The sequence below is a fragment of the Microcaecilia unicolor genome, chromosome 4 (assembly GCF_901765095.1).
Source record: "Microcaecilia unicolor chromosome 4, aMicUni1.1, whole genome shotgun sequence".
Taxonomy (NCBI): Eukaryota; Metazoa; Chordata; class Amphibia; order Gymnophiona; family Siphonopidae; genus Microcaecilia; species Microcaecilia unicolor.
Genome location: NC_044034.1, coordinates 203,839,052 through 203,863,095, shown reverse-complemented (window position 1 = coordinate 203,863,095; position 24,044 = coordinate 203,839,052). Strand labels below are relative to the sequence as shown.

The 24,044-nt window shown below is 44.9% G+C and overlaps 1 protein-coding gene across 3 annotated transcripts in view; it reads right to left on the bottom strand.

Annotated features, from left to right (window-relative positions):
• Positions 1-24,044, bottom strand: part of VWCE (von Willebrand factor C and EGF domains) — a 333,354-nt gene that overhangs the window by 93,819 nt on the left and 215,491 nt on the right. For all 3 annotated transcript variants that reach the window (XR_003941942.1, XM_030201137.1, XM_030201138.1), the window contains 2 exons: positions 12,793-12,889; positions 5,381-5,463 (listed from right to left, as the gene is read on the bottom strand). Coding sequence is in view for 2 of the 3 variants with exons in the window: in XM_030201137.1 (XP_030056997.1) it covers positions 5,381-5,463; positions 12,793-12,889 (180 nt within the window). In the remaining variant the exon portion in view is untranslated. The remainder of the gene's footprint in view (positions 1-5,380; positions 5,464-12,792; positions 12,890-24,044) is intronic.

The following is a 24,044-nucleotide window of genomic DNA, read 5'->3' as shown; positions in this document are numbered from 1 at the left end:
CGTACCACTCTGGAATGGAGCGACCACTCGTGCGGTTGCATGACTCTGCTCAGTCTGTCGGCCAGACTGTTGTTTATGCCTGCCAGGTATGTGGCTTGGAGGAGCATGCCGAACTGGCAAGCCCAACGCCACATCCCGACGGCTTCCTGACACAGGGGGCGAGATCCGGTGCCCCCCTGCTTGTTGACGTAATACATTGCAACCTGATTGTCTGTCCGAATTTGGATAATTTGACAGGACAGCCGATCTCTGAAAGCCTTCAGTGCGTTCCAGATCGCTCGGAGCTCCAGGAGGTTGATCTGAAGATCCTTTTCCTGGAGGGACCACAGTCCCTGGGTGTGAAGCCCATCGACATGAGCTCCCCACCCCAGGCGAGATGCATCCGTCGTCAGCACCTTCGTGGGCTGTGGAATTTGGAATGGACGTCCCAGGGTCAAATTGGTCCGAATGGTCCACCAGTGCAGTGAAGTGCGGCAACTGGTGGAGAGGCGGATGACATCTTCTAGATTCCCGGTGGCTTGAAACCACTGGGAAGCTAGGGTCCATTGAGCAGATCTCATGTGAAGACGAGCCATGGGAGTCACATGAACTGTGGAGGCCATATGACCCAGAAGTCTCAACATCTGCCGAGCTGTGATCTGCTGAGACGCTCTGGTCTGGGAAGCCAGGGACAGGAGGTTGTTGGCCCTCGCTTCGGGAAGGAAGGCCTGAGCCGTCTGAGTATTCAGCAGAGCTCCTATGAATTCCAGAGACTGGGCTGGCTGGAGATGGGACTTTGGGTAATTTATCACAAACCCCAGCAGCTCCAGGAGGTGAATAGTGCACTGCATGGACCGGAGAGCTCCTGCCTCCGAGGTGTTCTTGACCAGCCAATCGTCGAGATATGGGAACACGTGCACTCCCAGCTTGCGTAGATACGCCGCTACCACCACGAGGCACTTTGTAAACACCCGTGGGGCAGAGGCGAGCCCAAAGGGCAGCACACAATACTGAAAGTGCCGTGTGCCCAGGCGGAATCTGAGATACTGTCTGTGAGCTGGCAGTATCGGGATGTGAGTGTATGCGTCCTTTAAATCCAGGGAACATAGCCAATCATTTTTCTGAATCATTGGCAGAAGGGTGCCCAAGGAAAGCATCCTGAACTTTTCTTTGACCAGGAATTTGTTCAGGCCTCTCAGGTCTAGGATGGGACGCATCCCCCCTGTTTTCTTTTCCACAAGGAAGTACCTGGAATAGAATCCCTGCCCTTCCTGCCCGGGTGGTACGAGCTCGACCGCATTGGCGCTGAGAAGGGCGGAGAGTTCCTCTGCAAGTACCTGCTTGTGATGGGAGCTGAAGGATTGAGCTCCCGGAGGACAATTTGGTGGCAGGGAGGCCAAATTCAGGGCGTATCCGCACCGCACTATTTGGAGAACCCACTGGTCGGAGGTTATGAGAGGCCACCTTTGGTGAAAAAATTTTAACCTCCCTCCGACCGGCAGATCGTCCGGTACGGACACTTTGAGGGTGGCTATGTTCCCATGGATCCAGTCAAAAGCCCGTCCCCGGCTTTTGCTGTGGAGGCGCAGGTGGCTGCTTAGGCGCACGCTGTTGACGAGAACGAGCGCGCTGGGACTGTCCCTGTGCCTGACGAGGCCTTCGGGCCGGCTGGGTGTACCTACGCTTGGTAAAGGCATAGGACGCAGCCTGCCGGGCCCGGGAAAAACGTCCACCTGCTGAGGCGGATGCTGAAGGCGGCCGGTGGGAGAGCTTGTCGAGGGCGGTTTCCCGCTGATGCAGTTGGTCCACCAGCTGCTCGACCTTCTCACCAAAAATATTATCCCCCCGGCAAGGGACGTCGGCCAGTCTCTGCTGGGTGTGGTTGTCCAGGTCAGAGGCACGCAGCCATGAGAGCCTGCGCATCACTATACCTTGGGCCGCAGCACGAGATGCCACGTCACAGGTGTCATATATACCCCTGGACAGGAACTTTCTGCACGCCTTCAGCTGCCTGACCACCTCCTGAAAAGGCCTGGACTGCTCCGGCGGGAGCTTGTCAACCAGGTCCGCCAGTTGCTTCACATTATTCCGCATGTGGATGCTCGTGTAGAGCTGGTAAGACTGGATGCGGGTCACGAGCATGGAAGATTGGTAGGCCTTCCTCCCAAATGAGTCCAGAGTGCGAGACTCCCGCCCCGGGGGCGCCGAGGCGGTATCCTTCGAACTCCGTGCCCTCTTGAGAGCAGAGTCCACGACCGCCGAGTCATGAGGCAATTGGGGCCGCATTAACTCTGGGTCCGAGTGGATTCTGTACTGGGACTCTGCTTTCTTGGGGATGGTGGGATTAGATAATGGTCTCAACCAGTTCCGAAGCAGTGTCTCCTTGAGGACATTGTGCAACGGCACCGTGGAGGACTCTCTAGGTGGTGATGGATAGCATCTCAGCCCTCGGCTCATCCACAGAGACCACGGGGAAGGGAATGCAAATAGACATATCCCTGACGAAGGAGGCAAAGGAGAGGCTCTCAGGTGGCGAGAGCTTCCTCTCTGGTGAAGGAGTGGGGTCGGAGGGAAGGCCCACAGACTCCTCCGAGGAGGTCTCTGCGAAAGGAATGCTGCTTGGGGGAGAAGTTCCTCTTGAAGGAAGAGGGGGCAGAGGAGCCCGACTTGCCCGGGCGATACCGACGGGCTTCCTGAAACCGTCCTTTGGAGTTACTGGGGCAAGCACCACTGGCCCGAGTCCTGACCTCTGGTAACCTCTTGCCCTTAGACGTGCCGAGATCGGTCACAATTTTGTCCAGCTCGACCCCAAAAAGCAGCTTGCCTTTAAAAGGCAACTTAGCCAGGCGAGACTTACAGGTGTGGTCCGCAGACCAATGCTTCAGCCAAAGCCACCGCCGCGCAGAGACTGTCCCCAGCATAATGGCGGAGCCAACAGAGGCTGAGGGAGAGACGTCCTCCGGAGAGGAAATCTTCAAAATGCTCATGGCCTGCACTAACAGGTTGGGCAAATCCTCTGAGCGAAAAATTCACGCTGCAGAGGGGTCATCCGCTCCATCCAAGCGGGAATCCGTCTCCTCCAAGGAATCCCCAAAGGACCGTTGGGAGAACTCAGATACGCTGCCCTCATCTACATCAGAGGAGACAGAGTCCTCTAGGGCCTGGAAATCCACCCGAGGGCGTTTGCTTCCGGAGGCCTCAACCCCTTTATCAGACAGGGGGGCAGGGGCAGCGTTTTGCATAAGAAAAGCCTGATGCAGCAGCAAAATGAACTCAGGGGAGAATCCCCCCGAACAGTGCACTTCTGCAGCTTGGGCCTCGGCCCTAGCCGCACCCTCAACCGGCGCTCGCAAGAGCGGGGGAGAAACGTGCTGCGCATCCAAAATAGCATCCGGCGCGAAACTCCGAGAAGGAGCCGCGCGGGAAGAACGGCGCTTAACTTTGGCTGCTTTCTTACCATCGCCCGAATCAAGGACGACCATAGTATTAATGTCTCCCAGCTCGAGGGCGGCCCAAGAAGAAGCCGTCCGAGCAGAGTGGCCGGCCAACATGGAGTGGGCGAGCAGCGGGGGATGGGCGCTTATGGCGGGAAAAACCACCGCACCGGAGGAAGAACCGGGACAATGACCAGCCTCCAAACTGATGCTTAACAAAGGCGATTCAGGTTTTGAAATCCCCGCTAGATGCACCCACGCGGTCCGGGGAGCGAATCCTCGCGCCCTCGCCCTCCAACACCATAAGCCACATGGAGACCGAACGGGGAACCCCCTGTCCGCTATAAAAAGGTAAAATTACCTGCTTCTCGCTCCAAGCTGTAACGAACTGGTGTCCCAGTGAGCAGCTGCAATAAACGTTGAAATAAACGCTCTTAAAGACGTCTAAAAAATTATTATTTTTTTTTTTAACGGAGCCAGCGGGAGGGGGGGGGAGAAAAGGAGGGACCTGGCACCACCAGGTTTGCACTTGCTCAAGAAGAGCCCTCAACCCCAGGCACTCAACAAAACCTAAAAATTAGGCTTGGAGACCTAGCCAGAGCTGCTGCTGTGTGTGACCACCACCTGCTGAGATAGAGAACATACTGAGGAGTTTCCGGCAGCACATGACCACATATAGGGAGGCAAAAGGATTGCTCTCTATCTCCACCTGCTGGTAGATGGACACAACCCACCAGTCTATGGATTGATCAGCATGATGATATGGAAGGTAAAATTATGTATCATACCTTATAATTTTCTTTCCATTAATCATAGCTGATCAATCCATAGCCCCTCCCAGATATCTGTACTGTTTTTATTCTGGTTGCATTTCAGGTTCAAGTTTAAGGAACTCCCACTTAAGGAACGCATTACGTTCAAGATCTGCATGATTGTACACAAAATCATTCATGCAGACGCCCCAACCTACATGCTAAACCTCGTGGACCTACCTCTCAGAAACGCCACAAGATCATCCCACAAATTTCTCAATCTGCACTTCCCCAGCTGTAAAGGACTAAAATACAAGCAGATGCATGCCACTACCTTCTCTTACTTGAGCACACAATTATGGAATGCATTACCTACAGACCTGAAAACAATCGACGAAATAACTAACTTTCGCAAATCTCTGAAGACATATTTCTTCAACAAGGCCTACAAAGAGAACCTATAACCTCACTAATCCACTTCACCAAACCACCCAGTTTGAAAGTCCACCTTCTATACTTATCCCCTAATTACTTCCTTCTTTCTTCTATTACTAAATCTTTACACCTTACTAATAACTGTATCTGATAGCCTGGAATGACAATGTATTAACAAAATTATGTAAGCCACATTGAGCCTGCAAATAGGTGAGAAAATGTGGGATACAAATGCAACAAATAAATAAATAAAGGTATAGTTTAAAGATAAAGGGTTGAAATATAGTGTTTACAATCAAGAAATTGACAAGCATGTATATGGGGATGATGGAAAGATGTGGATAAGTTAATGGACGAGTATTTTATGATTTGTTCAAACTGTTTAAAATTTTTTTCAATAAAAATTTAAAGTAAAAAAAAAAGAAAGAAAATTATTTTCTACCGCGTGATTCAGTGTGTGCCAAAAACAGAATTACCACCGGGAACATGTGCTACCCTGGCAATAGTGCCAATTGGGCGTGTTCTACCCATGCATTAGCCCTCCCGTGCCTTTGTAAAAGGGCCCCTCAATGACAATCCAATGTACTTGATACCCTGATAATAAATGCTTGGGTTGTATTGGTAAATGTTCTGCAATATTTTAGGTGATGGTACCAACACAGTTAAGAGCTAATAATAAGAGACACTGTAACGCTTCTCAAGAAACACTTACTATGTACTTGAAAAAATAGGTCAGGAAAGAGAGAGAGAGCTGGTTAAAGAACAAGGGCTGACTTTTACCAGACAGATGCATGTTAGGCAAGGGTCTGATGAAGATAGAAAGGTCTCGTTGTTTTGGATGTGTTTCCCATGATAGGAACAACCTGTGGAGAGAGAGAGAAAAAAAACTTTATTCACTGCCAATTTTAATTTTGCACTAGGTCTGTGGTTTGCAGTCTGGCACGGTATGACCATCAAGTGGGGAAGCACAGATTCGTAGATGAGGGCATGAGCAATCCCAGAATCACCCTGTAAAGAACCACTCTCTAAAGTTGTGCAGCCTGGCAGTCCAGTCCCTTTCCTATACCCCTTTTTTGTCATAGCAGCATAGTGATTATTTGAAGCCTTGCAAGTTCCCTCTGCTGCCTACGCTACAAGACATTGTGTTGTGGAAAATGAGAATAATGAGGTGTGGCTCAAACTACTGCCATCTCTCCCTTCCATTATGGTTATGGTTTATTCAGTACTTGCTATACCGCTCTTAATACAATCGTAAAGCAAAGTGGTGTACAATCAAATACTAAAATAAGAAAGGGAAAAGGAACACAATTAATTGATGAACAGACCCACAAAGCATAAGGAGTCACACAGAGTCAAAATAAAACAAACATTTTAAATAATATTCAATCTGTCAAGTTAAGTTGCAGGTAGATTCCTGTTTATAATATCCTCAGTTAAGTTGGAAATGCCTGAATAAATAAATATGATTTCAGTCTGATCTTAAAGTTAGCAAATGTCAGTTCAGCCCTAATATCACATGGAAATGAGTTCCAGAGCTTACAGTCCAAAAAGTAGAAAGCTGAGTGTTGGGTGCTTTCTAGGCGGGAACGTGAAGGGCTCGGCAGAGATTAAAAAAAAAAAAAAAAACTTCAATAGCGTGACGGGATGGTTTATCAGGACACAACTGTGAAACAAGATAAAGTGAGGTGCCTGAATAAAGTAATTTATGAATAACGGTGCAAATCTTGAACTGGGATCAAAACTGTAGACCAAAGCTAAAAGGTAGAGGTGAATTGATTTTTCACTCTTTCAAAAAGTAAAAAGACCAGGGGACACTCAATGACATTACATGGAAATACTTTTAAAACAAATAGGAGGAAATATTTTTTCACTCAAAGAATAGTTAAGTTCTGGAACTCACTGCCAGAGGATGTGGTAACAGCGGTTAGCGTATCTGGGTTTAAAAAAGGTTTGGACAAGTTCCTGGAAGAAAAGTCCATAGTCTGTTATTGAGATGGACATGGGAGAAGCCACTGTTTGCCCCAGGATTGGTAGCATGGAATGTTGGAGCTATTTGAGATTCTACATGGAATGTTGTTACTAATTGGATTTCTGCCAGGTACTTGTGACCTGGATTGGCCACTGTTAGAAGCATGATACTGGGCTAAATGGACCATTGGTCTGACCCAGTATGGCTATTCTTTTATTCTTATGACAGCATTTCCAGTTGGGGGGGGGGGGCTGGGGGCAGAGCTGGCCATGGCAGGACAACAGGATACCTGAGAGAAGGGAAGAAACATTAGTGCTGGTTATTGGGTGGGGTGGGGACTCAAATATAAACCAAGACCCCTATTTTTGGTCCCCAAATCAGTTTATATTCAAGTATATATGTTAATTTACATCTGTTTCCAAATTTGGGTGCCATTTATAGAATGCAGGGGATAATGCTGTGTAGCTATCCAGGTAGGGCACTGAATATTGACCATACCCAGATAACTTCTAGGTGTCATCAAACACCTGGATATTTAGTGCTGGTACTGAGATAGGTGCAGTGGTGTGCTGGAGCTGGCTCGCAAGAGCCGGTTGTTAAATTTTTTAACATCTTGCGAGTCGGTTGTTCTGGCACGGAGAGCCGGCTCTCCAGGGTGGTAAATGCATAAGTACATAAGTTTTGCCATACTGGGAAAGACCAAAGGTCCTCAAGCCCAGTATCCTGTTTCCAACAGTGACCAATCCAGATCACAAATACCTGGCAAGATCCCAAAAAGTACAAAACATTTTATACTGCTTATCCCAGAAATAGTGGATTTTCCCCAAGTCCATTTAATAACGGTCTATGGACTTTTCCTTTAGGAAGCCGCCCAAACCTTTTTTAAACTCCGCTAAGCTAACCGCCTTTACCACATTCTCTGGCAACGAATTCCAGAGTTTAATTACACGTTGAGTGAAGAAAACTTTTCTCTGATTTGTTTGAAATTTACTACATTGTAGCTTCATCGCATGCCCCCTAGTCCTAGTATTTTTGGAAAGCGTGAACAGACGCTTCACATCTACCCGTTCAACTCCACTCATTATTTTATAGACCTCTATCATATCTCCCCTCAGCTGCCTTTTCTCCAAGTGAGGTAAGCATGGCTGGAGGGCACCACAAACCATGCTTACCGCCTTTTAGCTCACCTCCCACAGCCCTCGTTTGCCTGTGCCCGCGCCGCTCTGGGGGGTTTAAATCTTTTATTTACCTCCATCGCAGTGGCCGCATCAGTGAAAGCCCTGCCCGTCTCTAGCCTTCCCTTCGTTCCCTCTGTGTCCTGTCTTCTGACATAATTTCCTCTTTCCGCGAGGGCGGGACACTGAGAGGGAAAGAACACGAAGGGAAAGCTAGAGACAGGCAGGGCTTTCACTGACGTGGCCGCTTCAACGGAGGTAAATAAAAGATTTAAACAACACAGGGTGGCAGGAACAAAAAGGGGGATGTTGGGGGGAGAATAGGGCAGGCAGGTGGACATGAATGGGAGGGAAGAATGGGCGCAAAGGAGAATCGCTGGACATGGAGGGGAGGGGAGGGAAGAGAGGAGAAATCACTGGACATGGAGGGGAAGGCAGGGTCCAGGGAGAGACGAGAAATTGCTGGACATGGAGGGGAGGGGAGAAAGGAGAATTGCTGGATATGGATGGATGGAGGGGGCACGGGAGAGAGGAGAATTGCTGCATATAGATGGATGGAGGGCAGGGGAGAGGAGAGTTGCTGGACATGGGTGGATGGAGGGGAGGGCAGGGGAGAGGAGAGTTGCTGCACATGGGTGGATGGAGGGGAGGGCAGGGGAGAGAGGAGAATTTCGGGACATGGATGGAGGGGAGGGCAGGAGAAATTTTGGACATGGATGGAGGGGAGGGAAGACAGGAAGAAAATGCACATGGATGGAGGGGAGAGAAGAAATTCTGGACATGGATGGAGGGAAGGGAAGACAGAGGAAGGAGATGCACATGGATGGAGGGGAAGGGAGAGAGAAAAAAATGCTGAGACTGAGATTGGGTGGCAGAGCCGGTGGTGGGAGGCGGGGCTGGTGGTTGGGAGGCGGGGATAGTGCTGGGCAGACTTATACGGTCTGTGCCAGAGCCGGTGGTGGGGGGCGGGACTGGTGGTTTGGAGGCGGGGATAGTGCTGGGCAGACTTATACGGTCTGTGCCAGAGCCGGTGGTGGGAGGCGGGGCTGGTGGTTGGGAGGCGGGGAAAGTGCTGGGCAGACTTATACGGTCTATGCCAGAGCTGGTGGTGGGAGGCGGGGCTGGTGGTTGGGAGGCGGGGATAGTGCTGGGCAGACTTATACGGTCTGTGCCCTGAAGAGGACAGGTACAAATCAAGGTATTCACAAAAAGTAGCACATATGAGTTTATCTTGTTGGGCAGACTGGATGGACCGTGTAGGTGTTTTTCTGCCGTCATCTACTATGTTACTATGAATGAAGGGGAGGGAAGAGAGGACGTGAGATGAACATGAATGGATGGGAGAGAGGAGAAATGCTGGACATGGATGGAGGAAGGAGAGGAAAAATGCTGGACATGGATGGAGGAGAGGAAAGGGAGAGAGAAGAAATGCTGGACATGGATAGAGGGGAGGAAGGAGATGAGATGAGGGAAAAAGAAGAGAGGAGAAAAACTGCACATGGATGGAGAAAATAGGCAGAAGCTGGATCCACTGGACAGTCAAGTCTGCAGAGGACCCAGCTTTTACTTATGGATGTAGGGCAAGAAATGAAGAAGAAAGAAGGAAAGTAAAGAAATAAATGGAAAGGAAGCCCTGGAAACTGAGTTAAGAGGACAGATAGCAGCAGAATTGGATACTGGGCCAGCATGATCAGACAACAAAGGTAGAAAAAAATCATTTTATTTTCATTTTAGTGTTTGGAATATGTCCACTTTGAGAATCAGGTGCTCAACGTTAAAAGTTTATATTTATTTACTTATTTATGGCATTTTATCCCACATTAAACATGAATTAGATTGGAACCTGGGAGCATTTAATTTTTTTTTTCCTGGAGAGAGTAATGCATTGCCCTCCCCCCACAGGCTCTCTCCCTGGTTATAGCCAGCTCTGCAATTTGGGGGGGGGGGGGGCGCAGAGAGACCCTGTTAAACATTTACCAGCACACCACTGGATAGGTAGCTGGAACTGAATATTTGGGCCTAATTCAGCCCACAGTGGTCAGCACTATCAAAAACGCTGACTGTCATGCACTGAATATTGACCTCTGCATTTTTTTTCTGCTATCATGATTCTATGAAAGCAGAAATGGAGACAAAAAGTAGAAGGGAGAGATGAATGGGATGGAGGAGAAAGAGAGAAAGAAAAGCTAAAGGGGGAGAGAGTGTGGTGAAAAAAAGACAAGCTGGGATGGGAAAAAAGACAGGAGAGAAGATAAGAAGAACAGCAAGGGGGCAGGGAAGACAGAATTATTGGGAATGGGAGGGGGATAGAGGGGATTAGTAAGAAAGACCAGAACTGAAGGAAAAGTATTAGGGAGTCTCCATATTGCTAAGATTCAGCTTCTGTGTTCCCCTCCCTTTCCCACTACTCAAGTATCAAAAAACTAAGTGATAACCCTATAGTTCCTGCTCTGCTTATGTCAGAGTGTATGGGAGATTACAAAGTCAGCCCATAAACCTCTATACACTTGTATTTTTGGGTGGTGGTGGGAGGGGGGAAGGATGGGTTGGCAAGTTATTTTCAAATAGCCTAGCAAGGTACAAAATCAACAAGGACTTTGTACCCACAAACTTTGTACCAATTATCAATAGGGAAACTATGTGCAAACTCCTTTGAATACTGTCCGTAAGCTCAAGTGACCAGCAGGTATTGCATCTGCTTGTTCTGTGGCATAGTTTTACTGGAACAAGGTGCCCACAGAGTTGAAAGTCTATCTATGTTGTTGTTTAATCCTGTCTAAAACCTGCCCCCTCTAATCTAGCTAAAACACACATATTCTGGATTCTTGTGTGTACTTTGAGGCAGATTAGGGTAGACCAGTTTTTTTTTCAGCCTGTTTGTCCAAGTAAATGGCTTTGAAAATTGTCCTTGAAATCCTTATTAGGGGTGTACATTTGCTTGAAATAGCATAGGAAATATTTCACATTGCAAACAATACAGTAGAAAAGGACTAGAAATGCTTTGGTTTTCAATAATACCTACTCTATCAAAGAATTAGCTTGTGCTGCTGACAAAATGACAATCTAAAATGAAAGAACGGAAACTCCATTGTAAATGAAACAAAACAAAAAAGTTTCCAGTGTACATTCCTAACCCTCATATGGGGCACTTCTATAAAATAGATGCTAACATTTACACTTATGTAACACACATAAATGTTTAGAATGCTAACATAGGGCCAATTTTTCAAAAGGCATATCAGCATTTTTAGTGCGCACTAAAAATAAGCGTGTGCTAAACACTAGAGACATCCATATATTCCTATAGACTTCTCTAGTATTTAGTGTGTGATAATCATTAGCACACGCCAAAAATGCTAGCTTGCCTTTGTAAAAGACTCCCATAATGTGCATATATATTCGCTATTCTGCAAATACCCACTTAACTTACTGAGGGCTCCTTTTACAAAGCTGCGCAAAACAGTGACCTTAGTGCACTCTTATGCGGGTATTTCCCATGCACTAAGGCCATTTTTAATGCAGCTGGAAAATAGCTAATTTTCTATTTTCCAAATTAATGGCCATGTGCTAATGTTGCAATTAGTGTCAAGCCATTAACAACATTTAGTGTGTGAGCATTTATTGATACTTATTTTGTAGGTGATAAGGGCTCATGCACTAAACAATCGTTAGAGCCCTTCCCTTACCGATTTCCTTAGCGAAGGAACAGGAATGCACTAAGGAAAGGGAATGCAAATGAGCTGCTCGTTGTAGCTCACTTGCATTCTCTATTCCATCGTTAAACAGTCAGCCAGTCGGCCGGTCACGCATGCGCAGAGCAGCCAAGCGTTATGCTGGCTGCTCTGCGCATGCCAAATACGCCTCCTGTGCCGCCTGAAGACGCCGCACCACTCACGCCCTCCGATGCGGCTCGATTCAGAGGACAATGCAGTTGAGGACAACCAGCCAAAAGAAAAACGTCCATTTTGGCCGTCATTCCCCCCCGCAATAATAAAAACGTCCTTTTTGGTCGTGCTTCCCTCAGCTGAAAGACCTGGAAGTCTCTGAGCCAATCACAACGTGTTTAGCTGAGCTAAACGCGTTGTGATTGGCTCAGAGACTTTCAGGTCTCTCAGTTGAGTGAAGCACGGCCAAAAGGGACGTTTTTATTATTGGGAAGGGGGGGAATGTCTTTTTTTGAGTGGAGCGCTATTTTTTTTGTTTTTGAGTGAAGGATGTCCATAAAGGACGTCCCTGATGAGCACTTGACTTTTTTCCCCCCCTGATTTTTTGTTTTTGTTACTTTTGTAGCAGTTTTTCAATCCCGCGCAGCCCCAACGAGAGGTACAGACCTCTCATTAGATTTTCCAGCGTTAAGGCAATCGGAAAAGGTTAGTGCATCTCATTACAATAGGGTTTCTACACAATTTGCATATCTGCATTCCGTTTTCGTTAGCTGCTACCGACGTCGGAAAAAGGCTTGGAGAAGCCTTTAGTGCATGCCAGGGTTGACTACTTGCTCGTTAATGGCTCATTAAATGCTCATTAAGTTTAGTGCATCTGCCCTAAATAAATGGGGGGAAAGGGATGGGACTTGATATACAGCCTTTCTGTGGTTTTTGCGACTACATTCAAAGTGGTTTACATGGTATATACAGGTACTTATTTGTACTTGGGGCAATGGAGGGTTAAGTGACTTGTCCAGAGTGACAAGGAGCTACTGTGGGAATCAAACCCAGTTCCCCAGAATCAAAGTCTGCTGCACTAACCACAAGGCTACTGCTCTACTCTGCTAATCTTGCACTAACCAGTTAGGGGTGGTCTATAAATCGCATCTAAAAAAAATCAGGGCAGAGAAAACCCTACTTAAGGGCAATTCTATAAGCCATGCCTAAACTTAGTCATGGGTTATAGAATGGGCTGTTTTGGCATTGCCACAACGTGCAGCTTAGTAAACAGGAGGGTAAGTGCTTTGAAAATGAGCCCATTTGTATCCTAAAGCACCTAGGGGTCAACATTCAAATGAGATGGAGTTCTTTATTTAAAAAAATCTTTTTATTAGCTGTTACCTGCTGAGCAATCTGGACAGCACTGGCCTGGAATCACAATTGGATGGGGACAGGTCTCTAAACAGTTGGTCCTCTTGCAAGTCACTGAGCCATCTGACTGGAATCATAAACATGTTATATGCATATTATTTCTAAACGTCCTGTACACAATAAGGGGTAAATTCAAGAAATGGCACCAGACATTAGGAGCCAGAATGATGCACACTAACCCCCAGATTCTATATAATGTGCTTAGATTTAGGCACCGAAATTGGCATGGATTCTATAACACTGCGTGTAACTTAACTGGCTTAACAAGCTAATGAGTGCTGATAACAGCACTTAACAAGCAATAATGAGCACTAATTGGCACCTATTAGAATTTAGGCGCACAACTCGCCAAGTGTATTCTGCAATGATGTGCGCTGACAAAATGACAACCTAAAATGAAAGAATGGAAACTCCATGGTAAATGAAACAAAACAAAAATATTTCCAGTGTACATCCCTAATCCTAAAGTGTGGAGGCAAAAAGGGGTGTGGTTATGAGTGGGGAACTGGGCATTTCACAGGCATTCCAAAATTTAGGCGCTGGTTATAGAATATGGCCCAGTGTGCCTAAATCTATGCACTGAGATTTACACCAGGTTTTCATTGGCATAAATGAAAGCGCGAAGATAGTGCTGAAATATCAACTAAGCATATTCTATAATCGGCACCTAAATCTAGGTGCCGATTATAGAATATACTTACTCGACACTGATTTCAGTGTCGATTTTTTAGGTGCCATATATAGAATCTCCTCCAAATTATTGCTAGTGCTTGTTAAGGCTATTTATTGATACCACCAATTAAGTGCTGTTAGCTTCAGTTAGCAAATTAAGTTACAGGTGTAATTGACCCTATTCTGTAACTGCACACCCAATTGCGTATTTTTATCAGTTCAGAAACCAGCTCAGTCTTATAATCTCATCGGGGCCAATATTCAAACCACGGGAATTAGCCAGGCTGACTCCCACAGTCAGTGATGAGCTCAAATATTCAATGCCGAGCTGTTTCTGGTGAGCAGCATTGAATATCCAGTTTATTTATTGCTGGTTTCAACTTAACCATCCAAGCCAATATTCAGCGCTGGCCGGTTAAGTTGAAAACAGCCAAAGATAGGCCTGCTATTTTGGCTGCCCAAATTGGCCACCAAACTTAGCCAGCATTACGCTGAATATTAGCGGATAGCTGGCTATATTGTGCAACATATCCAAGCTGGAGATAACCAGCTATCTCTCACTAAACACTCCCGGATAGCCAGTAAAGCGCTATTTAACCGGCCAGGAACCGTTCCTGGATGGTTAAACAGTGCCCAAGTTTACTGGCTATCAGGAGTATAATATAGATGGAAGTAAAGTACAATACCAGGAAAAGCATGTGTAAATTAGTTTATCAATAAACTACAACATATGATTGGTTAAAAAACAGTGCCTGACATGGCCATGCTTTGCCTGCACTAGGGAGAAACATGACCGTGTGGGACACTAGTTTCTAATTCATCAGTGTGTTGTAGTTTATTAATAAACTAATTTACAGACTGCTTTGCCTGGTCTGTTTCTTTGCTTTTATCTTGACATTTGTGGATCAATTGCTATGTTTTTTAGGAGTATAATATATACAGCAAAACATATTTCTCATGACTTCAGGTTGGGTTTCCAGGAGCACCCTTTTTTTTATAACAACCCTTAATAATATTTTACTGCTAAATCCATTTTCAGTTTATAAATTATCATGAACTGTAGCTTCCAGGGCTGCCAACCTTTGTATTGATGATCCAATTTCTTTCTTAGTGATGTACCTTTTATGGAAAAAACATTAAGGAAAAATCTTTGAATAGGTGAAAGAACATTGTACCTGCAGAAATCAGAAAAATCAATATTTAAACTCCACAGCTGGCATTTCTCTTAAACACTGGCTGTGGGGTTTCAATATATCCCCAGATATTCTGTGCTGACTGCTATCCGGGTGTGCCACAATCCACCAGAGTTATCCAGATAACGGAGATATTCACCATCGAGATTCAAATAACAACATAGGGCAGAAATGGAAATGTTTCTATTCTAAGTTGTCTGGAGAGTTAGGGGCCCTCTTACTAAGCAGTGTAGGCACCTACGTGCATCTACACGCATCAATTGTGAACTACCACCCAGCTACCGCATGGCCTGGGTGGTAATTTAATTTTTTATGCGTCCACTAAGGACGCTGGAAATTTTCTGATGCGCGACGCTAACCGGGCAGTAATCAGCATTGTACACGCATAGACCATTACTGCCCAGTTAACATGTGAGACTTTGCCGCTAGGTCAATGGGTAGCAGTAAGGTCTCAGGCCTAAAATGGATACGCATCAATTTTTATTTTGCCACACGTCCATTTTTGGCAAAAAAAAGGGCCATTTTTGCAGGTGCACAGAAAAATGGACCTGCACACGTCCAATACATGCGTCTATACCAGCACAGGCCACTTTTCAGTACACCTTAGTAAAAGGACCCCTTATTTGGATAGATGTGCTGAATTTCACCATTATCCGGATAATTTTTCATTCTGCTCTCGGACTGCTCTCGCACTATCTGGGCAACAAAATACCAGAAAGGAAGACTCATCAACGCTCAAAGAGAGTGTTCAAACTTATAAGTACTCCAATGTTTTGGACTACTTATAAGTTTGAACACTTTCTTTGAGCAGCGATAAGAGACTTCCTTTCTGGTATTTTATTTATTAGGATTTATTTACCACCTTTTTGAAGGAATTCACTCAAGGCGGTGTACAGTACGAATAGATCAAACATGAGTAATAGACAATTACAGCAGTAAAAATATTCAAAAACAATACAAAGTATGGTATGGTATACTATTTACAATGTCAACACAATACGTAATAGAACATTATAAGTGATAGCAAAGGGTAAAGCAAAGATGTAACATATAGAAGGGTAAGAAAGTAGGAAGAGTTAGAAAGTAAGGTGATTGAGTTAAAGAAAGTTGCACATGAGGTCAGAGAAATGGTTAAATGTTATCTCGGCAAGGGTAGGAGTGGATAAACATGTCCTGCTGCAGTATATGCAGCCTGAGTACTCCTTGTGTGTGTGAGTGAGACTAACAAGTTAGTTACTTCTTCCAGTAAAGGCCTGGTTGAAGAGCCAAGCTTTCGCCTGCTTCCTGAAGTAGAGATAGTCTTGTGTTAAGCGCAGCCTCTCAGGCAGTGCATTCCAGAGTGTAGGGGCTACTCCGGAGAAGGCTTGCTTGCGGGTATCACATCGTGTAATGTCTTTTGGAGAGGGCGTGGTTGGTTAGTGAAAGTCCTTGGGAGGATCTTAGTGTCCTTGGCAGTGTGTGAAGGATCATCCTATTTTCAGGTACTAAGGGCCATTTCCTTTCAAGGCCTTGACGATCAGACGTAGTTTTAAATTTAGCCCTGTATTGTACTGGTAGCCAATGAAGTTTTTGCAAAAATGGTGTGATGTGGTCACGTCACTTGCAACCTTCTAGGAGTCTTGCTGCTGCATTCTGAATCAACTGGAGTTGGTGCAGGCCCTTTGTAGTCAGACCATTGTATAGTGTATTGCAGCAATCCAGTCTTGATGTTATCATTGCATGTACAACTGGGATAAGATTTACCTTCTTGATGTAAAGAGAGAGGCAGCGTAACTGTTGCAAATAGTAGAAGCAGCTCTTGAAGGTTGTTTGGATTTGGGGAATCAGTGTAAGTGCTGAATCTAACTGTATTCCAAGGTTTCTGACTTGTGACTTGAGGGAGAGTTCATACTTCCCAAAAGGGATTTTGATGTCAGGTATGAATCCACTTGTGTTAGGGACCCAGAGAAGCTTGGTTTTACTTGGGTTCAGGCAAAGTTTGTTGTGTTTAGCCCATTCTTGAATTGATGTTAGACAGGTAATCAGTTTATTCAAGACTGTAGGTAAGTCAGGTTCAATGGGTATGAGTAGCTGCACATCATCCGCACAGATGTAGAACTGAGTGTCCATTTACCAAATCAGATCAGCTAGTGGTTTGAGGTAGATATTGAACAGAATAGGTGACAGTATTGATCCTCGTGGTACCCCACAGGTCAGTGTCCATGGTGGTGATGAGTTGCTGCCAAACATTATGGATTGTTGCCTGTCTGATAGATAGGATCTGAACCAAGCAAGTACTGTTCCATTGATACCTGTTTCTTGTCAGTCGTGCTAGCATGATATCATGATCCACGGTGTCAAAAGCTGCAGAGAAATCAAGCAGTACCAACATTGAGGCGAATCCCTTGTCTCGGTTTCTGTAAAGATCATCTAGTAGGGATACAAGGATTGTTTCTGTACCATAACCAGGTCTGAATCCAGACTGACATGGATCTAGCCAGTTTCTCTTTTCTAACCAGTCATTAAGTTGAACACAGACTGTTTGTTCTCTGAGTTTCCCTAGAAACGGGATGTTGGATACTGGCCTGTACTTTTCAAGTTTGTCCTGGTCAAGGTTGTTTTTCTTCAGCAGAGGGCAGACCACTGCCCTTTTTAATGCTGTTGGTAGCTGCCCATTAGAAAGAGAGGTATTCACAGTTTTAGTGGCGCCTTCTATGAGGCCCATATTTGCCTGCTGCACTATCTTTGATGGGCAGGGATCGAGGGAACAGGTAGTTGGTCGAAGGTCTCTTAGGATTTTGTCAAGGCTCTCCTCTGTCATTGGGTTAAAAGTGTCCCATCTGTCTCTGTCAGGAGGGGGCGAGTTTGTGCACCCCTGGTTGACTGGTTGGTGGGATTGCCTAGGTGGGATTGCCAGTGAATCCTGGCGGAGACTTTTAATTTTGTTGGCAAAGTATGAAGCAAAAGCATTGCAATTCAGTTTAGACTGGGCAGGCTGGTTCTGTTGTGGGGGCTGCAGTAGGCTGTTTACTATACTGAACAGCTGTTTGGTTGAATTGGCAGCCTGTGCAATGCATTGCGAGAAATACTGTTTTTTGGTTGCTGTTAATGCTTGGTGGTATTTTGCCATGTGCTTCCTACAGTTTAGTCTGTCTTCATCCAGGTGAAATTTGCGCCACACCTCCTTTCCAGTTTTCGTCCTCGCGTTTAAGGATCCGAAGTTCTGGAGAAAACCAAGGTGAGCGTTTGTGAATGGGGCATAAGACCTTTTTTTAGTGGTGCTGTTTTCTCTAAGGTCTTGGCTAACTATGTATTACAGATGTCAACTTGTTCTGACACTGTTGTTGTCTTTTCATCCACATGTGGATAGTCCAAGGCCTCTAGGAAATTCTCAGCGGTCAGCTTTGTTTTGTCTCTGATCTCCTTCCAAACTCTGGGAGGTGCCATTTGTTTTATGTGGTCGCTTATGGAGAATTTAATTAGAAAAGGGTTTGACCATGATAGGGGTGTTATTTCAATACTGTTATCCCAGAATTCTGGGATATCCACCACTTTGTAGAATACCAGGTCTAGTATGTGACCCTTTTCATGGGTTGGAGAATTGATCAACTGTGTAAATCCTAGTGCTGTCATTGTGTCCAAGAAGGCAGCGGTGGTGGTATCTGGGGTTTTGATGTGTAGATTGAAGTCTCCCATGATCACCAGCCTAGGGTAATTCAGGGTCACTTGAGTAATCAGGTCTAGGAGTTCTTGCACAGATAATGTGTTGTTACGGGGCGCTCTGTAAACCATGAGCAGCCAGATTGTTTTCTCCTCTTCAAGTTGTATTAAAAGAGTTTCAGATTCATGTAGCTGGGGGATGGATATTCTGCGCAGTTTGATTGTATCCCGAACCAAAACTGCTACCCCTCCACCCTGTCTTCCTGGTCTTGGTTGATGTTGGATGTTGAAACCTGTTGGGCATAGTTCAGCCAGTGGTAAACACCCACTTTCATCTGGCCAGGTTTCACTTATTCCTAGGATGTCAAGATGCTGTTCATTTATGGCATCATGGATCACCGAGGATTTATTTGCAGCTGATCTGGCATTCACCAGTCCTATAGTTCCCAAGGGTGGTCTGGGGGTAGTTTTGGTGTGGCAATGAGGTGATCTTTTAAGCACTGTTATGTAGGTGTTTGACCTACTACTACTTGCACTTTTGCCTTCTCTTTGGTTTATGGGGGTTATGGTTTCCTCTCCCACACACCACTGGGATACTTGATTGATGTTTGATCCCAATGCACATTTTTTTGTGTCAGAAATTAGTTAGGCAAAATTTCACTGGATGGCACTGCTGTCTACTCTGTGGAGTTCACAGTCTTACTAGTTAGCAAATGCAGGGTTAAATCTGAAAGAAGCAGACCTTTTTAAAGTTGTAAATTCAGATCAGGCCTGTGAGATCAAAGGTTTCTGGCAACAGGGGAAAGCAAATGGCTGCTCACTTACCACTTCTATGTGAATTGCTTTGTAAAGGGGATTGATGATATTTGCCTTTAGTTTTAAGGAATCTAACAGACTCAGAGTTTTAGAAATAAATACAGTTAAAATAAAGTTTTGACTCAGGGATTGCAGGTATGAATTTTAGAGTTTCTGGTTCTGATATCCTTGGATGGTCCAGTTGATGCAGATTGCGGTAGGCTTTTTCTTTGTTGTCCAGGAGGATTAGATGTAAAAAGAATCCAGCTCCAATCACAGGGCATGAGGAGAGTTATTTGCAATGTGAAGGGAAGATAAAATTTCCTTTCTCCATCCAAAATAAATAGAAGAAGTTCAAAGTAAGATTGACGACTGGTGCCTGAAGACAGGCTGAGCAGCAGTCAATAAAAGTTTGGGTTGTAAATAGGCAGAAAATGTAATTATTTAATCTAAGTTGCAGAGCCTGATGTGAACCCAGTCAGCCAGCCATGCATTTGGTCTCTGTCTTTCCTGTTTCTTTGGTAAAGATTTTTACTATCCGGATAACACCAGGGTGGTCTGTATGGATTTTCAGCGGCATTAATTTTAACTCTTTTTAAAATTTTCTAGTTTACACTTTGTGAACTGCCCAGATGGTATATGCATGCGGCGGGATAATAAGTTATAATAAACTTGAAACTTAAAAATCAATGGATGGCCCAAATCAGCAGACCTCAATCTGGGTAGCAATTGCCTTAATTGTCACTGGTAAGTGCTGACATTGTTCAGTGAAATCGATATTGTGATGAGCCCCTTGTAGCCTAGGGTCCACTCCATATAATCGCCTACAAAGCTGTGGTGCGAGTTCCTCAGTTCACCACATGAACTTGACTGTAGCTTCTGTGTTGATTACCTTGTGTAGACTCTCTCTCATTGAAGGTGCATTTACAATGCCTCCTCCTACAAATCAGTGGGAACGCTCCTCAAACAACCTCTGCAGAGGACTCTGACAACCTGGGAGTTCTGCCCTTCAATCAAAGCCTCTGAATTCACTCAGGATATTTAGAGATGCATCAGCAAAAGCTTTGCTTCTAAGAAAGATCCCAGAAACAGCTTATAACTATAGCAACTCATACCTTCAGACTTAGGTATAGGGGTCCTCCTTGCACTCAGGGTGACTGTTCCTCATTTATCAGTCACCCTGTTCCTGACCCCCTCCTTTTGACATTTCCTGTGAAAACAGGTTGCAGTCTCAGTATGCTTGTGGCATGCCCTCATGGCACCTTTTCTGGGGGACACAATATTGTACTAGCAGGCTTCACCACAATATGCAAATTAGCCACTTCTTAGGCAAATTCTACTTCTCTTAATATTCCTTAATCATGCAAGCAGGGAATTCTTTCAGCAAACAGTTCATCAGTCAGTCTTCAACTGAGACTGCCTTATGGGGGACCTGGTTCTAGTTTAGAACAGCCTCCACCCCTTGGACAGGAGTTTTATTTTTTACTCTCGCTTTACAGTCCTATTCTGCACTCCCGGCTGTTAGTCCAGTTCTTAATTCACATCCTCCAATGTTACCTCACACTGGATTCTACAATAGTTATTTGCTTCATTATTATAATATCAAGGTAAGAACCTTCTTTGGCCTTTTCCTTTGGGGACCAGGCCCGGGGTTTCCAGCCCACCTTGATCCCCTCTCTCTCAGGCATCCTTCCTTCTCCTTCTTTATGGACCTTCTCTTTGGGGTCAGATCCACGGGGTTTTCAGCCCGCCTTGGTCCATCTCCTGGGAGTCTGCTCCTGAGTTACTCAGAACTCTTCCTTCTTTCTTCCTGGAGGTCCCCTTTCCTTATCTCCAGCTCCTATTAGAAGGTGCTCTTTATAGGGCTGCTATTAGCTCACCATACCCCCTTCTGGACCCCCCTCCTAGTTCTGGAAGGGTCCAGTACCTTCTCCAGGGTGCTTCCTTCTTAAAGGAAATCTACTACTATGGGTCCTCCCCAGTCCCTATGTTCCTGGCCTTTGCTGGAGCTCCCTCTAGTGATCTTTTCAGGTCATTACACTGGTGTCCCCATTGGAGCTCCCCCTAGTGACCAGATCATGGCATGACCCTGGTGTCCCCATTGGAGCAGAACTCTGAATCCAGCAAGGTGCCTAGTGGTTAGGGTGGTGGACTTTGGTCCTGGGGAACTGAAGAACTGAGTTCGATTCCCGGCACAGGCAGCTCCTTGTGACTCTGGGCAAGTCACTTAACCCTCCATTGCCTACCGCATTGAGCCTGCCATGAGTGGGAAAGCGCGGGATACAAATGTAACAAAAATAAAATAAGTGCTGTGCCTTCTATATAGGAAATGAATTTTCCAGTCACTGAGGCACACTTAGATTCTCTGCTGAGACCAAACCTATTAGAGCTGACATAGTGTTAAAACAACAGAGAAGTAAAGTTACTTACTTATTTTATCTGTTTTACAAATACACTCCTCCTTGTTTTGTGGCCCTCTAGGCCACACAAGGTTCATCCTGAAAGGTTTTTGCTGCCTGTTACAGATTTGAGTTATTCTGCACATAGGATCATTTTTCTGCATCACTGGCCTCTTTGATTCTACTGGATCTCTTCTTTGGGGGTTTCTAGTTGTTGCTCTACCTATCCCTTATATTTTGAAATCGTCCCATTTTTATTTTATTTGCCTTATTAATTCAGTTTGTTGCCCCATTGGAAGTTATCTCTGAATGTGAAGATGCTAATAATCCAATCAAATGGAGAAAAAAAACCCTGTTATATATGAAAAAAGAAAAACTCGACATTATTTTACTTCAGGAAAAACTCATATATATTACGAAGAATCTCTTAAATTATCTGATCAATGGTTTGAGATTAAGGACTTTCCCCCTTTCTGGAGAAAAAAATGGAGTGGCTATTTCAGTGTGCCTATCTCTCCAAATTATTATCTTACAACATGCTTCTGTTACAGAAGGGTGTTTGGTTAAGCTGGTGACAGAAGATGGAATTGAGATGTTTATCGTATGTAATCTTATGTCTTAATGTAATATTTACGCATCCACAGGTGATTCTCCTCAATTTTTTTCATTCCCGCCCTTAATCTATTAGAGTCAGACTCATCAATCAGCCCTTGGATTGGTTGTTGGATTGTCAGTCTAAGTGTTCATGTAAATCCTTGAGCTCGATGGCTGCAATTAATTCAGTCATCCTAGAATTGGGTGAATCTGATCAGTGGTGGCTCCAGCACGCCACTGGTAAGGAATACACTTCCTATTCTATACCCCATCAGATTCATTCCAGGATAGATTATTTTCTTATTTCCTCTTCCTCATTTTCTTTTACCTAATTTTTATATCAGACCATGCACCTTGTCATCAGCCTTTTTGGAACAGGAGGAATTTCACACTATGGTATAAAATATGATTACCTCCTATTTTCAGCATATTAAGTCTAGTGATACTACCACTGATCTAATGGTAGGCCTTATGGGCCAGAATTATAGCATACACTAAAGGCCTATACGAAAATTGCCTCATTGTATTTCTGAGTTGGAAAGGGAAATTAAGGAATTGGAGCATAGATTAGTTCATCAAAAAGATGCACCCATATTGTCACTTCAACAACTGAACATTGCTAAGTCAACAAGCAATGCCCTCAGTTTTAAGCAAAGTGCCTATTACTATAAGGGAATGAAAAAATCTGGACACTTGTTAGCTCAATATCTTAAAGGATGAAGGAACCGGGAATTTTTTAAGAGCAGCACAGACGATGGTTATTAATGATGTTGATATAGCTCACCAGTTCTATGAGTATTATAAAACTATTTATATATCTGAAATATTATCCCCTGCACAACAGATTGAGGGGAGAAGTTATCGTGGTGTAGTAGAAGCCGAGCTTTTACTGCACCTCGATTTACCTCAGGAGTCACCAACTTGCGGTATTAAAGTACCTCAGGTTGCTATCATGGTAAATAAATAATGCTGCTTGCGAGCCACCCCACAAGCAGGGTTAATCTAGCAGCACAGAGCATTGGGCTACCAAGCAATGGCCTGGTGCTCTTGTCCATGACTTCCAGGGTTCTCTCTGATGAAAAGCCCTCCCCCGATCTGGCCCCTTCTGATCAAGAACCCCCAAAATAGAGCCCCTGATCCAGAATCCCCTCAATGTAGCGCCCTCCAACAAGACCACCCACAATCTCGTGCCTTTGATCAAGAACCCCTCTCCAAAGTAGACCCCGCCCAATCAAGCCCCCACCCCCAAAGAATTCCCCCATCCCCATTCTCTGATGGTTTAGGGGTTCCCCAGACTGGTGGTCGATGTGATTGGTTGAGGAGTTTTAATCGGTGACCCAATCAGCACAGGGAATTTTAGTCAGCATAGGTGTCTTTGGAATGCTGGTGTCTTTGGAAATGTCACGGCCGAATTGACTACAGGAGAGAATGAAGCGTTGACCAAATCTGTAAATTGCTTAAGATTAGAGAAGCACTGAATAATGAAAAATATTTTTTGCATAGTTTAAGAACACAGCTTTGATTTTGACTCTGTTTGCAGTGAACCTCTTCCCTGATGAAGATCCGAAACTTGGCCATGTTGGTTGAGGTTCCTTTTATACTGAAAGCCGCTGCCAGTTAAGTAAATTTTTTGGAACATTGAATAAGAGTTATGTGCAATTATATGAAGGTTGAGCATTGGTGATAATTAAAGCCCATAGTGAATCAATGGATCAGTTATAGTTTGCACTTTACTGCCTGATAGAAGTCTGCTAAGCAGTACAGATGCAGCTGAAGATCCTATATCACATCACATAATTAGTATATGTTACATGTATACTACAGTGATGAAGTGTATGTGTGCCTGGGACTGATATTGAAATTTGGACTGAACTGTGAATGGCATTGACATTCAGAAATATTGGGTGTGTTTGAATTTGGATCCACCCTT